Genomic DNA, 16,007 nt, shown 5'->3' with positions numbered 1-16,007 from the left:
ACCCTATGTCTGAGAGCTTGTCCTTCACCATCAGCATGGAAGCATCCAGGAAAATGCATTCTTTACCAAGATGTGTGGTATTACACCAGAGAAGCCTGACTGAGACTCAGGCCCCCACAGAAAGGAAATCATGTTTTTCAGAATGAAATCAGTACTGTATGTTTTGAAAGACACCAACTTATTAAAATAACACTGTTTCTATTTCAAGTAAATAAACAAACTTCATTTCATCTTAAAGTCACAGAATCAAGTATTCTATGATTCTGTGGAAATAATTACATTTGAAGTCTGATTAGTTCAATGAAGTGCCAGGAATGACTGATTTCTGCAACTTTCTGATAAAAAGCTACTCCAGCAGTAAACAGAAAACCACCATTGATATTTAACCCCTATCTCAAAATACCATTTTGAAATTATTTTACAAAAATAAATGACTCTGTACCTAAATGACGTAAAATTACAACAGTTCTTCACTTTTAATTCCTAAGCCATAATCTGTAAAAATCACCTTTTCTCTGGGCTGCGAGCCTGGTTACAGACCTGTAAATAAGATCAGTGACAAAGTCTACGACACTGTCAGTATCCTGAAAGGAAATTTGATGAGCTGGACTCTGTTTTATCATAAAAACCTTCACCATGGCAATCCAGAGACAAAAGAAGTTACCATGGCGTTCTCCCTTCTGGAATCATGTGAAGAACCAGCTCTATGGTGAATAGCAAACAGATAATTAACAATTTGTATAAAATACAGGATGACAATTAAGTGGTACTGTAAGAGTAAGCATATCAGAGTTCTACCTTAATGAAAATACATTTAGTGTTACTGCAGGGAAAAAAAAATGTAAATTTTGATAACAGGCAATAAGTAGAACAAATATTTACTGTCAGAATAAAACAAACATCATTTTAAAGCAGCTGTCTCCAATGGTGCCTGTGTCTCTGATTGGAAAGAAAACTGCTTTAAGTTTGCAGGTGCTGCTGAACCAATTCAGAAGTGGTGCTAAGAGGAGTTTGGTTAGACTCACAGTGAGTGTTCTTAACAAGCAAAATGCCTTCTGAATTACCAGTTCTGTTTCCTGAATGTGAAGTGGCAGAAATAATGAATGAAGTCATGATACGGGGATACTAAACTCTCTGGTTTTTTATTATTAAGAGCAATCAAAATACATCACTTAGTAAGGATCCATTGAGAAAAGTAAATGAACACTTTGGTCACATTTGACCTAAGAGGAAAGCAGAAGTTGTTATTAGATGTGGCCTTCACTGGTAACAACTACATTAGTCTTCCAAAACTAGGTTTTCAGATAAAGGTGTAGTTTCGTGGTAACAGAGGTAGGAAAAGGTATCAAAAATAGTCAAGCAAGTCTCTGAAGTATCTAAAACAAAACAAGCTTCTATTTCCTAACAGCACGTAACACAGAATTTTGAACTTGTTTTGAACTTTTTGTTTCACTTTGATGTCAAAATAGTTGACAAATGTCTAAATAGGCTGTCTTACTTGAGTGTAGCAGGCATAGGAGAGATGATCCTCAAAGTTCAGTCCCAAAGCAACTCCTCTTTTTAAATACAAGTTAAAAAACTTACTGTCATACTGTAGGAATGAAATTTTTATTCAGTACACAGATCTTTTAATTTGATGGGGACACAGAAAAGCATATCCCTTAAATTTAAAATAAAAATAACAACTGCAGTTTTAATTTACTGCTCTAGGACTGATGAGCATGCTTCTATTTCTCTTAGACTTGTTAAAAAAAGAAATACATTTATCAGCAGGAACCCCAATGAGAATGCCTTACCAGGAGAGGCCAGCCCAGACAATCTGCATTTCAGTTCTTCCAACAACGTCTAGTTTGTATGCAATGAATAATCAGATGCTAGATATCATTATAGTATGGCATAAAGAATAAATACCACCCACAGGCTGGTGAGGAGCAGCAGCACGCAGGCCCAGCCAACTTATGCATATGTATAAATTACTTGTCCTTAAAAAATTACCACTTTGCCTGGATTCCCTATGTCAATCTTACGAGAAGGAGTAAGAAAAGGTGCAAACAACAAGACCATCAGTACATATTCAAAGGAAAGACGTAAAACAAAGTTTAAAGAGCAAAAAGCTTCCACGCTCCTCTATATTTCAGCAAAGACTGTTGGTTAAAGTGCTTTCAGGTTCTGCACTGCAGACAGGTTTGCAGAGCTGGCTGTTCGATAAGCTGTTCACAGTCTGTATGGGTATCTGCAAGGGGTTCCTGGAGCTGAACCCCTGAGCTGTTAGTTTCTGTAGCGGGGCATCTGTGGAGCTGGGGCTCCCTCTAAGGGAGCAGAGGAGGAGACTGTCATAAGCTGTCCTGCATGCATTTTCTCATTCACCCGCAGCTGACAGCCATCCTGCAGCATCCTTATAGCAATCCTTGCAATGTTTTTAGAGTCATCGAGTCCACTGTGAGGTCTCCCATCATAGCTCATGCCCAGCTTTTCGAGCATGATCATCAGCTTGGTCTGGTTCCTGGGAACCTGATGGAAAAAATGAACCATATTTAAGAATTAGGTTCTATAATGCACTGCAATATAAACAGATGCAGATTTTAAATACCACATGCTGCTTTCATGTTGCCTGTTGTTGGACCATTAATGCTTCAACTTCAAAGCAACTCGCTGAGGCAGGCATTCATTTTTCTGAGCTTGTCTAGACTCAGGACCATCTCAAGAACCTCTCACCATCATCAGCTCAAGAGGTGCCACCACTGGCAAAGGCAGAGGTCATGGTCCAGCTATGCTTAACAACCCTTATAAAAAAGGAATTACCAAAACGGCACAGCAGAGGAAATCAGGTTTTCTTTCTTTCTTTTTTCTTCTCAGTGCTAAGGGATTTAGAAGTATCAGGATCTTGATTTTTGCTGGCATCAAGATTATGAATGTCTCCAAATACCACAGGAAACAGCGGCAACGCCTACAGCTGCCCATGTTTGTGTAGACAAGGAGACTTAGCTGACTTGCCCATGCAAAGTGCTACACCAGGAAATGCCCAACTTCTCTCCTCATTAACTATTAAATAAGCATTTGTCCTCCACAAAGGTCAAAGAAAAAACAAAGAGATATAAAAACTTTGGTTTGCTTTCTTGGTGGTGGCATTTGGGGTGGGGGACAGGGCTGCTGTGTGGAGTCAGGAGTTGGGCTCGATAGTCCTTACACGTCCCTTCCAACCTAGGATTATGATTACATGGGCATGGGACATAAACAGTTTTCAGACCTTGCACAATACTACTACTAGATTTAACAGCTAGGCAGAACAGAGATAACACAGTTAACAAAACCCAGCAACACACAACTCCTGTTTTAACACCCACAAACTGGACAGGGGAGACACACCTGCACGTTGTGGGTACTCCACAGGAAAAGCCACAACAGAGTCTTTGTCATTGATTTTGTCTGTCGGGATTATTTAGCGAGAGATTCAATTGCAGAACAGCTAAACACAAGCAGTGAACAACTGTAAGTTCTGCAAGTGTTTGCATTCAAAACAAAATGCCAGGAATTAAGAGAAACTGATTAATTCCAAGTTATAACCTTCATTGGCTTTGAAAGTGTAACACTCCCACTGCTATACAGAGAAAGAAAAGTGTTTGTCTGGCTTGAATCCCATGGGATTAACAGGACAGTTCTGTGTTCTAATGTGCTTCCAGTAGAAAAAGTCACCTAGAAATAGTGTAATATTCGAGGAGTGAACTCAGTAACCATGTCATATTTGCCCAGCACAAAGTAAAGATCTTATTAAATGTCTTTTTTTTTTTTTTTTTTTTTTTTTTTGAGTTTACATTTGATACCACAATCCCCTAAAGAGGAGACTGTCAGCCAGGTTCAAATCATATTCAAACCAATGGTTTTGCTACATTGACTTGCAATTCACTAGAATCTCTAATAACTTATTTTATGGTTATTTGACAGTGCAAGAAAGCAGTGATAAGAGATAACCCCAGTGCTGAACCAGGTATTATTTCCCTCTTGATAATTTGATGCAGCTAGATACGTCCTCATCTTTTCCTGTTCCCATCACCATGGAGATATCCAAGGGCTGTGATGTATATTAGAACAGGAAACAACAACTGCAAAATCAATACAGATTTTTTCCAGCTAAGCTAAGCTTTGTTTTAAGTGAGATGTGAGCATGAAGAACACTGAAAATTAGGCATCAGGCGATCAGATTAAGTACTATAATTTCATATGACACAGGCAACAATCACAGGTACGAGAAGACGTGAGACAAACTGCATTTTCCTGCAAGAGAAACAACAGTGGATGCACACCTTATAGAAGTTGCCATACGATTTGCGAATATTGATCCACCTCTTGGCAAATGAAGGGTGTTTGATACGGCTGACACGGCACTGGATACTCAAAAATTTACTCATATCCCAAGACCTTAATACATCATAGAGAAAAGAAAAACCATCAATAATGAATGATTTATATAGTCTCAATTTTAACTACTGCCAAGCTGAAGCACAAAAAGATGCCTGTCTTTGGTGTCAGGAGGAGGAAAACAGCTCAGATTAGGAAAAGCTGCCTACGGACGCAGAGTTTTTTAGTATTCCATTGTTAATGATAGAGAAAATAAATAGAAGGAACATTTTTACTATGATGGTTTCAGATCTGGTATAGTTGAAACAAAGAAGTAGCCTGCCAACTTCCCAGCCTACACATCAACTCTAACACAGCCAAAGGCTTGTACACCAGAGGCATAAACAGTTCCTGCAGAGCAAATGATACCTTAAATGTTCCTGATCACTCAGTATGCATCTCTCTCTCCTTAACTAATGTTATTGAATCAAGACTGTGCTTAGTTTTAGGAGAGCCAGACCCCACACGCTTCCATCCTTCCTTTCTAAAGGGAACCACTCCAACAAGTTTACTATAGCTTGAAGCTTATAAAGCCATTTTTTCCTCTCCTGAAGCTGTCTACACAATCACTGCACCTATTTTCCTTGAGGAGCATCACTGAGGGGATTTCCCTGAAGAATTCCAGACATATTTTAAGCCCAACTAAGCTAGTATAACTAGTTTTATACCAGTTTTGTCTCCATACTGTCTCTTTAAAAATCTTCTATTGCTCTCAAAGATACTAACCCAATCACAGGGAAAGTCAGTCAAATAGAATTAGCTGTCAATTATCCAAATAATAGTAATGGAATTCAATCTTTAATTCACTCCTTAGTTTTAAGGTGTACACAGAACTCCATTGTAAAAATCAAGTCTCATGTGACAGCTTTTAAATGGCCTTACTGTTCACACCAGGCACAACCACATTTCAGCCGTAAAGGCTCTTCACCAGAAGAGGTGTGTGATTTATAGACATTATTCAAACCCTCAGGAATTCTGAGGAAAAAAAAGTCCAGCAGACAAAATAATTTTCCCACTTGGTAAATTGGATGAATTAAGTGTTTTGTTGTGCTTTAATTCATCTACTGTGATACTACTGTGACACTACACACTGGAACAGGTTGCCCAAGGAGGCTGTGGGTGCCCCATCCCTGGAGGCATTCGAGGCTAGGCTGGATGTGGCTCTGAGTATCCTGGTCTGGTGGTTGGCGACCCTGCACATAGCAGGGGGTTGAAACCTAGATGATTTTTGAGGCCCTTTTCAACCCAGGTCATGTTATGATTCTATGATACTTCTCAAATTGCTCATGCGATGGACTAGAACATTTCTCTGTGTTTTACCTGAGAAGAGTCTCAGGGAACTATAGCAAGACTCCTTCCCATGCTCTTTTTTTTTTTTTTTTTTTTCTTAATAAACTCTGATCTTCTTGCAAGGTTTGTCCCTCTTTAGTTCAGCACAGCACTGCATTTTGCTAACCTAGTCAAGTGCTAAGATACACAGGATGCAACACAATCACAGCACCACCTTCAGATTCAGGAGAGAACAGGACCTGGTTAGAACTAAGTGCAGTATGAAAATCAGGTGGAAACAGAGAATTACAAATCAAAAGGACAAGAAGCCTACTGAACATCATCTAGTTGCATGCAGAAACTTTGAAAGGAAACTGTGCCACCTAGTGGACTTGAAGCTTCATTTCAAACTGTTCAGCTTTTCTGACTTACTTAGAAGTTTAAAACTGGAATAAAAGCAAAACAGAAGTGTGGTAGTCTATCTTTAACAATATTGTTAAAAAGATTAAACATCATTTTGAAGCTTTAGAGCATGTTGGAAGTTACATAAGGACATACCCATCTGTCAACATGCAATAGCTGTACTTTGTTCCCAGTTCTCGCTGCCTCATCCAGTCTACAACATTCTGCAGAACTTGAGGAAATGTATCAGCTTTATCAACAATGTCCTAAGAGAACAAGTACAGGAGAGGTGAGGAACATTTATTTTCAGGAAAACACAGTGTGAAGGTAAGAACTGTACTGGTATACAGGCACTTGCCAAGTCAGTACAGTGCCTTCGCAATAACTGGAAGCAGACTATACATTAAAATAAGCAGGAAAGTAGGCAGATTTTTCTAAACTGAAAAAAAAAGCATCATAAAAACACCACTAAAAATCCAGACCCCAAATGGTACTTATAAAAGTAACCAGGCTGGTCGCCCACTGAACTTGGATTAAAGTCTTTGAGCTTATATCTCAGACTCCCTCTCATGTTACTTGATTGTAAATTATTGTTATCCTCGGACTCCTTAACTCTTGAGAAGAAAAGTCTCAGAAAAGGAACCACTGCAATTCAAAAGATGCATTCCCACACTGATGCTTACATTTCTACATATTATTAGAAAAGGAATTTTCTTCCCTACAGCTCCTAATTACGCCTGGATGACCAACTTAGTAAACTGACTATCAGTTCTGGGGAAGTAGCTGAAAGAGGGGAAAAAACAAGGGCTACAAAAAAATTCTTCCAGAAGAATTACAAAACAAGTCTGAAAATATCAACACCACATCACATTTTCCTCAATTTTTCCCCAAGTAAAAACAAGCACAAATTACCTGAGTGATCCCTGTCAAACCAACACAAAATTCAGAAAGCTTGGGATTGATCTCTGGCTTCACATATTGCTGGAATGTATCCTCCTGTGGTAAGAGAATCAGTCAGCAGCAGCATGCTATGGAGCCTGAAAGGCAACTTCTTCTGCTTGCTCAAAAGACAATAATTAGTGGCTACAATCTAACGTAGCATCACAGATTACTGGAAATTCTCCAGTTAAAACTTCCAGGTATTAAATTGTACCATTAGTCAGAAGCATCTGCAATTTCAGTGTCTCACAATTTCAGTTAGATAGCAGGTAAGTTTCTCCTACGAGCAACATGTGCTGGTACACAGCACTTAGGACAGCAAATCTCTATGAGATAGTATTAAAACTAGACTAGACAAGCTCTCAGTCTGTAAGAAGAGAAGGCCTAACCCACTGAGAAGCAGAGCTTCTCTGAACCCCCTTCTAGAACTCTGCATTTCTCCTTGCTCACTGCTTCAGAGGAGACCATGGAACATCTTAATTCTTGTAAACGATAAATCCCTAAAGCCCCAGAAACAGCTTTGTGGATCTAAAAGCAGAGAGAAGGAAGAGGGGGAAAAAAAAGAGGGAGGGACTGAGAAAGTTTGCTTGTTATCAGTAGAGAGAGACAACAGCAGGGACAGCTTCTTTCAGACCAGGAAGTTAGCTTTGTTCGTGTGTAAGAGGCACAGAGGACAGGTCCTGGAGGGGGGAAAAACAAAGCTGCAATTTTTAATGAAGTTCAACGTCTATCTAGGAAATAATCTAGACTTTCTGAAGCAAAGAAGTTATAACAAAGAACAGCATACTGACTCATTATTAGGTCACTTACTATCTCCAAGGTATGTGTGTTTAATAAGACAACAGGAAACTCAATTATTTCGTGTATAAATTCAGGTGGGTTTCCTTCTTCACATGTTGCTTCAAAGTCAACAATGCAGATGTAGTCATAGTAGCTGTCTCCATTAACAGATTCTTTCTGCATCAGCTTCTGTTTCTTATAATAGTTCTTCAGTCTCTTCTTCAGCACATCCTTCACTCCTCTAAAGAGATAAGGAAAGTAACTAGGGTTACGCTGTCATTTAATCAATTCTTGCACTGTTGTACAACCACGGCTATACTCAGCATTCAAATGCTTATCATTTAAAGCCTCATTTTGAGCATTAGCACTTATGAAGACTACATTCAATATCATACTGTTAACACTCAATTTTCTGTGATAATGTAGAGGCTGCAATACCCCAGACAACTGATGTGCCTAGATAATATCTTTATTCTGAGAGAGGCTCAGAAGCACGGTGCAGATGCCCAGTATCTTTGCAGAGTCACCTCCAGTTCAGCAAACCTCAGCAGTCTCTGCTATTGTGCAGCCCAAGTCTTTGTAAATTGCTCATTAGTAATGTTTGGTCCAGGAAGCAGTACTGCTTCATTACTTCTCCCTGCGTCCCCTGCATGAAGGACTTGAACTTCAGGTATTTCTGTATCAGTGGCACGGTTAATTCAGAACCCAGCTGCAATGCCCACATTGTAAATTTGTGTCAGTTTAGATTTTAAAATTGCACTTGATTAACTTGATTGAAATACCCTACAATTTCTTTCAGTTGTCAGAAAAACTTCTGGTTTTAGGTCTGACAAGTGAATGTAGTTAATGTTTCTTTTTAGCACCAATATTGCAATACCGAAGTACAGGTGCCAGAATTGCTACATGTTGAACCAGAGTTAAACAGACAAGGACAAATTATTTCTGGAAGATATTTTTGAAATCATGTATTTCAAATGAAAGTAAGTGAAACTGTGCCTTGTAGCAAGTGATACTGTTAGAAAAGCAGCCCACTGATTTACAAAGAAAAAATGGAACTGGACTATTAAACCTGATGTTGAAAACATCAGCCTCTTCTACAAACACTGAACTGCCTTTTTCATTGTGATTTATTCTTCTGGTTTAATTCAGTGATAATATGAAATCTGACAGAGGGAAAAATTACTTTTTGTCCCTAACCAACTTATAAAAGAAGTTGAGAGACAAGGTGTTTTTTTGATTTAAATTATCTCAGAGGAAAGGATGGTGTATGGCTATCTGCTCAATCCCCTGCATCAGAGATGATGTCCCATTTGCTTACATGTGAGACTTATTCTGATCAACTTAATTAGTTGAACACAGCGACAAATATAGACAAACAAACCCAAACTACTCAGTCTAAGAGAAAAATAAAAAACACGTTTCAGAGTTTCTACAACTGAATAAAACAAAAAAAGAAGATTCATAACCTTGGAGGAAGTCACAAATACGGCATCTGCTATTTGATTTCTGCTTAAATTTAAGGCAGAATAACTGCTGGATAGCTGTGCAAATTATGGTTAAACAGGTTATGTTTGTATCAAAAAATGGTAACTTTCACTTGTTTGCATCACCAGGTGAGACAGCACGCATTTCTGAAACCACATGAAGCATTACCCATACGCATTAATCCTGCAACAAAAGCTCCAGCAGATTGCACATAAACCAAACCACATAAACCAGTGTGAGATGGCACGGCACGCCTCCTGTTCACTTTGTGCTGTGTGTTTAAGCCTTAAAATAACCTTTCCTTCTGGCTCTACCATGCTCAAAGATAAACCTGAAGGTTCACAGCTCAGCCTAACCTGGTGTCAAGTTTGAACTCCGCAAGTTTACTTCTAAGCTCGTCTCTGGTCATTCTGTTGATGCAGCCATTGGTCATAGCAATTTCTTTGTAAACGGGATCGCTGAAGTCATTCGGATTGGAAGCTGTGTTTTTCCCATTGGTTTCTTGATCGCTGACCCTGCATTGCAGCTTACCCTGCAAGGAAGAAAAGCCTGAAGGTCAAGGCATTTGCTAGATCGCTAACATTTATGCCCAAACGCATTAAAACCTCACACCAGTGTACTCATGGTTGGACTGCACGAGCTCCTTTAGGGACAGGAAGTCAACTCAGCATCCAAGCCTGCTCAGAGCACCTCCGGCCTGCACATTTCCACAGAAAAACAAGGGGCAGAAGTCGAAAGGGCTGAGAGTACGTGCCCGAAGTAACGTCAAATCTAAGGGACGAAGCCAGATAGGCAGTCGGAGCTCAAGGGAAAAGCTCGTTTCTCGGGTACGAGCTACCAAAACCTCGACGGAAGCGGGAGAGCTCGCTCATCATCTTATTAAGCCCCGTCCACGCTGCTTTCCCCGCGCAGCCGGGCGCACGACACGGGAAGAGCATCACGAGGCCCCGCGAAGGCCCGGCGCCTGCCCCGCCCACCCCGGCCCGGCGACGGAGACGCTCCGGAGATCCGCTCCGCAGCCGGACGGGGCCGGCAGGGCGAGCAGGGCTCCGGAGGCCCGGGACGCGGCAGGGACGGGGCAGGCCCGGGGCGGGTGCCGCTCGGCGCATGCCCGGCACTCACCGGCGGGCGGGCGGCCTGCGGGCGGTTCTCCTTCTGCTCCTCCATGGCCGCGGCGCGAACAGCGGCCCGCTGGAGGCGTGGAGGGCGGCGGGCCCGCCTCGGGGCCGGGCTGAACAAACCGCCTCCTCCCGTCGGGCCGTTGGTGCCGGGCGGGGCGGGTCGTGTGCGCCTGCGCTTGCGGAAATGGAAGTGGTGCGCGTGGAGGGGTGCCGAGCCTCCGGCTGCTCCGGGCCGGGTACGGACACCGGCAGTACCTCGGGTGTCCCTGGAAGCTGAGATAAGCTGAGATGCCAGCGATAGGGGAGAACCTCCGGTTACTGAGCATGCTGACATTCACTGCTGCTCTCTGCTCGTGCCGCTCCTCCCTTAATCAACACTTAACAGCGAAGAACACGAGTAGATTCTATGCGGTTACTGTTTGAGGAGACAGGAAGAGTTTGGGAAAAAGTGTGTATAGATCCTTGGGATAAATTCCAAATCTGAACAGCGGGTAGGGCATCTAGGTCCCTGTGCAGCAGGAGGCAGGATGGCACCATCCCTACATCCCTTTCCTATTAGCCCCACTTCAAAGCACACTCAGTAACTCTCAGGGAAACCTAAGCATGGAAGAAGTGAGGCATCAGGCTGATGGGGACAGATGTTGGCCAGACTGTGTACAGCCTGGTCCACCCTACAGGAACCAAAGACCATGACAGGCACAAACATCTTTTCAAACTCTATCACCTTTCAAGGGGAATCCCAGAGTCATAAGGAGGGCATGCTGGGTGGCATCTTGTCCCCCCACTTCTGACTAAAACCTACAAAAGAATGTGAAACAGGGAGGAAAATCCACTTCTCCAGCTCCAAAGAAAGCCACCCAGGCAGAAATGCCACCCAGGATGTTTCTCTGCATTAGCCACATCGTTTCTTCCGAGCTGCAGCCAGGCTCCACCTCAGGCAGGCCTGGGCACATTCACCCAGCAAGCCAATAGCTCCTAAACACCATTTACAGCAACAAATCTACTGCCAGAAGCCTGCAGGAAAGCACAGGAACGGTTCCTGTGTGCCCCTTCCTGTAAAAGCCCATTCCAGCACTCTCGTGAGTAGCTCCGTTCCACGTTCAAAAAAAGCAAGGCTGCAATTAGTCCCAGACCGACCACCCCAGAGGCAGGACTCAAGCACTGGAATTGGAAAACAAACCAAACAGCTAAGCTTCTCCTTGAGATTTAGATCGCTTTTATTTTGTTGTTTTGGCGAGGATGTGTCGGTGCGGTGCGTGTATGTCTGGGCATGCATGTGTGTGTGTGCAGAGTCCTGCCCAGGTATGCAGATGATGTGAATACCTGCAATTACAGTTCATTAACTGAGCCGTGAAGTGCATGGTAAGTGCTACACTGAGGCCTTGACTCTTCTTGTGCTTACTGCAGTGCAGCATCTCCATCTCCCCACTGCCCTTCCAAGGATGGCAGCCCAAGATCCCAACCAAAGAGTGAAGCTGAGCTCCAGCATCTGGCTCTGTAGGAGTGAGCTAGAGGGTTTCCACATCACTTAGTGAACTCCTAAATAACATCTGCAGTTCCCTTTAACAAAGCCACATCTGCCTTTCACAGCAAGAGACCGCTGCTGCTCTGACAAACTTTAACCAGGTCAGAGGAACAAAGGAGAAATGGGAACAGGACAGGGACCACATTTAAGCTCCGGTGCTGCTGGACAGCTGAGCTGAGGATGCTGCAAGGGCGAGAACGTGTACCTCCACAGCCCCCAGCCTCATCCCTTTGATTTCAGATGCCACAAGGCAGGATAACCCCCAGTCTGATGTTTTTTTCCATTCTGCTTTAAAGCTGAGTGTACCAAACTCAGAGCAGAGACAGAATGCAGAAAGGGGACTAGTCAAATCCATCTTGGCAGTGTAGCAGACTGAACCCATCTTATTTTTATGACCTTTTTGCCTTCATCAGAGTTAAAACAGAGTGACCCCACCCCTAGGATCCTTTGCAGTTGTCAGAGGCCTCCAAGAACTCCTGCAAGCCCCAAGATGAGCTAGATATACAATATCAACCTTTGGGCTCTACCTCAACATATTTGGATGCTGCTTTGGGACATGCAGCTTCTTCAGTGTTACACAGACTCAGCAGAAGACAAAGTTGCTATAGTGAGAGTTTCATTTGGACGGATGCATGTTTGAATCCCGTGTTTGCTTCCAAGTGTAACACAAGATACTCCAGTATGAGCTCTAGTATGAGCGCTGAAAGCCCTACAGCTCTGCTTCCAAGTCCATGTGCACCAGTTGCATCATGAAATCATCTGAAATCATTGGTCTGCAAACCAATGACCAAAACCAGTGCAAGGCCCTCTTGAGTGAAGTGAGGATCAAGTATCAGGAGATTCCTCTCCTCTTCCAAAGGAGTTACAGTCACCATCAGTTCCACAGGGAGGACAACTGATGCCCCAGTCCTATCTGCCCTCTTTCTTCATTGTATGCTTGCTGTAAAGTCTGCAGGGTGCTCTGCAGCAGCCTTGGTCCTTTTCTAACAGTTCAATAACTCTCAGAGCAAGGACAAGAGCAGAGTAGGAATGCATGCTCTGAACTGGATATCTCTGTTCTTAGAGCACCATCTTCAAGCCCTCTTTCCTTTAGGCTTGACTCAAGAAAAATGAAAGCTCCTTCAAACATACAGGGCACTCATCCCTGGGGCTCAGTGATGCTGGTTAGAGTCCAGGAGACAGGAGCTCAGCAAAGGGATGCTGTATGCAGAAGATTCCAGGACACATCCTTAAAAGAGAGAAGCAGCAAAACCAAAAGGGCTAGCAGCCACTTGGCGCGGTTTTCCTGCACAGATCTCTCACTTGGCAGTTGCAAAGGGGAGGCATTTCTGAGCTGCATAGAAAATTAAATGGCTTTAGCATATAAAAAAATACAGATGAAAACAGTTACACCAGTTACTAAACAGTGGGCGGATGAGTGATCCCAATTTCATATTAAATAACTCGACTGCCATACTCCCAGCTTTATGGCTTCAGTACATGGAACAGGCTGGATGCCTGCTGCCTGCAAAGGCCAGGTGACGCTGAGCTCCTGATGAGGTGGCAGCAGGGCTGCAGTCCCACGGAGCAGGCTGTAAGGTGTCTGCTCTGTCCTCTTGCTCCTTTAGCACTCCTGAATCCCACACCAGCTGGGCACACTGGGAAGCTGATCTCCTGTCTGGAGAAGGATTCCAGTTGGTGATATCTTTGCAACGTGGATTTCACGCAACAGCTCAGCAATAAATCACTATTTTCTTCCTACAGAGGATGGAAAGAGAGGTGAGTAGCAGCAAAGACAGGAAGAGAAAACCTCCCAGCATAGGAGATGACTGTAGACAATGCTCTAACATAGCTTCTAACTATACTGGACAGCAAAATTTGGGACATGGAAGTTTTCTAGAGCTATTCTGAGAACCATTTGGAGAGATCTCACCTCCCTCCTGCCACCACAGGCAATTCCTAGTGAGTTTATAGAAGTAAGTGTATAGAAGCACAATCACTAATGCTTCTCACTGGTACGAGAAACGTTTCAAACCCCATTGCCGGAGGTGGCAGGTTGACACATGAAGGCTGAGCCTAGGCTCCCTCCTGGCTGGAATGATACTCCAAAAAGATAGCAAGTTGACTGAGCTGCAAGCTTTTATCTGGCTGCTTTCCATGCTGAAGTTAGGAACAATGGCTTTCTTCTTTACACCTGAGCCCCACAATTTCCCACTAGAACGGATTCTGCTCTGCATTTCGCAATGTTAAGCTCCTGACAAAGGTGCTATTTACAGCCAGGCTGATATTCGAAGGACCAGAATTCAGGAGAATGTCACAGCAGGTCCCAACTTGCCTGCTCCTCCAACACATCCTTACCACTATGTAGCAGAGCATACACAACTGCATAAGGCAGGAAACATTTCCTAAGATGCTTCTCCCCCTGCACTGCAGCCCAGTGTTTTGAACTGAAATAATTTTAAAGGCTTCACAAAACCAACCCCCCTTTCCCACAGAGCCTTGGCCAACTGCCACAAAACTCACTTGTTCAGGAACAAATCCAGGGAATTCTGCTACAGCTCATTTCAAGAGATTTTCCTCCAAGCAGGTCTGAATTAAATGGTACTAAGAACAATTTTACATTCATCATGAGATCCCAATGAGTTTCAATACGCAATCAATGGGTCCACAGAATCCTATCCCCAGTGCTTTTCTTCTGGCCGGCAGCCCTGCCATCTGCAGCAATTGCTTTGCTTCATGTCTCGTTGTCATCCCCAGCTTGCAGGTGACCGTGTCCACTTCAGCCATGAAGCCTCCGCCTGCAAACTGCCCTGTGGCATCTGAGTCCCAAATTACCACCAATCCCTGTCAGCATGCAACTCCACAACTGGAGATGGGAGCACTGTAGAGCATCAGCCACATTCCTCTCCGGTGGAAAACCTTTGGCACCAGTACTGATGATTTATCTGGAAAAGGAAAGGAGAGAGAAACAGTGATGAAGCAAGAGCAGCACGGTTCATAATCCTTGTGATTAATAACTTAAGACACAATTTTCTCTCGCTGCTAAATAAGGAGGGAGAGCACTTTAAAAATAAAGCAGGCCTTTTTGAGAACACAAGTTTTCTGCCAGCAGACTGACTGAAACTAGGACATGGCTGCTAAGACACTACGGAGGTCAGAATGGAGGACGGAGGGACAAGCACACAGGCATGAAGATGACAGCACAGTATAACAAACACTGCAACCTGGGATTAGAAACATGCTTTGCCAAGCACACACACAGGAGGACCAGCAGCATGAGCTGTTGTGGCCTGTGGCTCAGGATCAGAGCAGCTACCTTCTTTCCTGCTCCAACCAGGTATTCAGGGTTCCTTAACACAGAGCTCAACAGTCATCTATCACCCAAGCTGCTCTCCAGCAAGATGAGCTTATTTTGAGCTACTGAGGAGAGAGAACACCATTCAAAGCTACTTTCAGATGCTGAAGTGAAAGCAACTGACATCCACATGCAGCACAGTGCCAATTACCTGCAGGATATCTAGCTCACTCCTCAATGCTACCTGCTAAATTCCCTTGTACCACAAAGAACAACCAGTGCATAGCCCTGCACCTAGAACAGGCAGCCCTGTGCACCACCACAAGCTTGGGCCATCTGTCTTTAACAGGTTCTCCACCAGATTCCAACACAAGCAAGCACTGCATCTTCATCATGGTGAAAGGCTAAGTTGAAATAGAGGAAACTGGTGTGACAAAAGGAATAAACTCTACCCAAAGAGAACAGCACAACACAATGGTGGTACCTTCATCCTTAGCAATCATCATCACCTCTCACCCATACAAGATCATGAGCAATCTGACCTAGGTGTGAGGGTGGCTCAACTTGGAGTACAAGGTGAATAGAGACCTCCAGAGATTCCTTTCTATCTAAACTTATGCATGATGGTATTATGTCCTGATCTGTCACAACACAGCTCAGGGAACACCTCGACCCACTTTGCTTTGACTCTCCTCCTTTGAGCAGGCTGCCTACAACCACAAGTAATTAGAACTGTCCCTGAGCTGCGGAACCGCTACCTTCCAGAAAATGCTTAGTGAGGACATATTTTACATAGGCTTTCTGGTGTGTACTGAGA

At 43.4% G+C, this 16,007-nt stretch overlaps 1 protein-coding gene across 2 annotated transcripts; it reads right to left on the bottom strand.

Annotated features, from left to right (window-relative positions):
* Positions 1-1,123: 1,123 nt before the first annotated feature.
* On the bottom strand, positions 1,124-10,476 carry ERI1 (exoribonuclease 1). Of its 2 annotated transcripts, none has more exons than XM_042872098.1 (7): positions 10,393-10,476; positions 9,627-9,802; positions 7,816-8,026; positions 6,979-7,062; positions 6,223-6,332; positions 4,302-4,416; positions 1,124-2,511 (listed from the first exon to the last, which is right to left on the bottom strand). In XM_042872098.1, the coding sequence occupies exons 1-7, from the start codon at positions 10,435-10,437 to the stop codon at positions 2,269-2,271; spliced, it is 984 nt and encodes a 327-aa protein (XP_042728032.1). In that variant the 5' UTR covers positions 10,438-10,476; the 3' UTR covers positions 1,124-2,268. The 2 variants fall into 2 exon arrangements, with proteins under 2 accessions (XP_042728032.1, XP_042728033.1); XM_042872099.1 differs by lacking the exon at positions 10,393-10,476 and adding an exon at positions 9,881-9,986.
* Positions 10,477-16,007: the final 5,531 nt, after the last annotated feature.

The sequence above is a fragment of the Lagopus leucura genome, unplaced genomic scaffold, assembly GCF_019238085.1.
Source record: "Lagopus leucura isolate 7727_CA_CO unplaced genomic scaffold, USGS_WTPT01 Super-Scaffold_100004, whole genome shotgun sequence".
Classification (NCBI taxonomy): domain Eukaryota; kingdom Metazoa; phylum Chordata; class Aves; order Galliformes; family Phasianidae; genus Lagopus; species Lagopus leucura.
The sequence above is the reverse complement of the archived record's forward strand: the minus strand, read 5'-3'. Positions and strand labels throughout refer to the sequence as shown.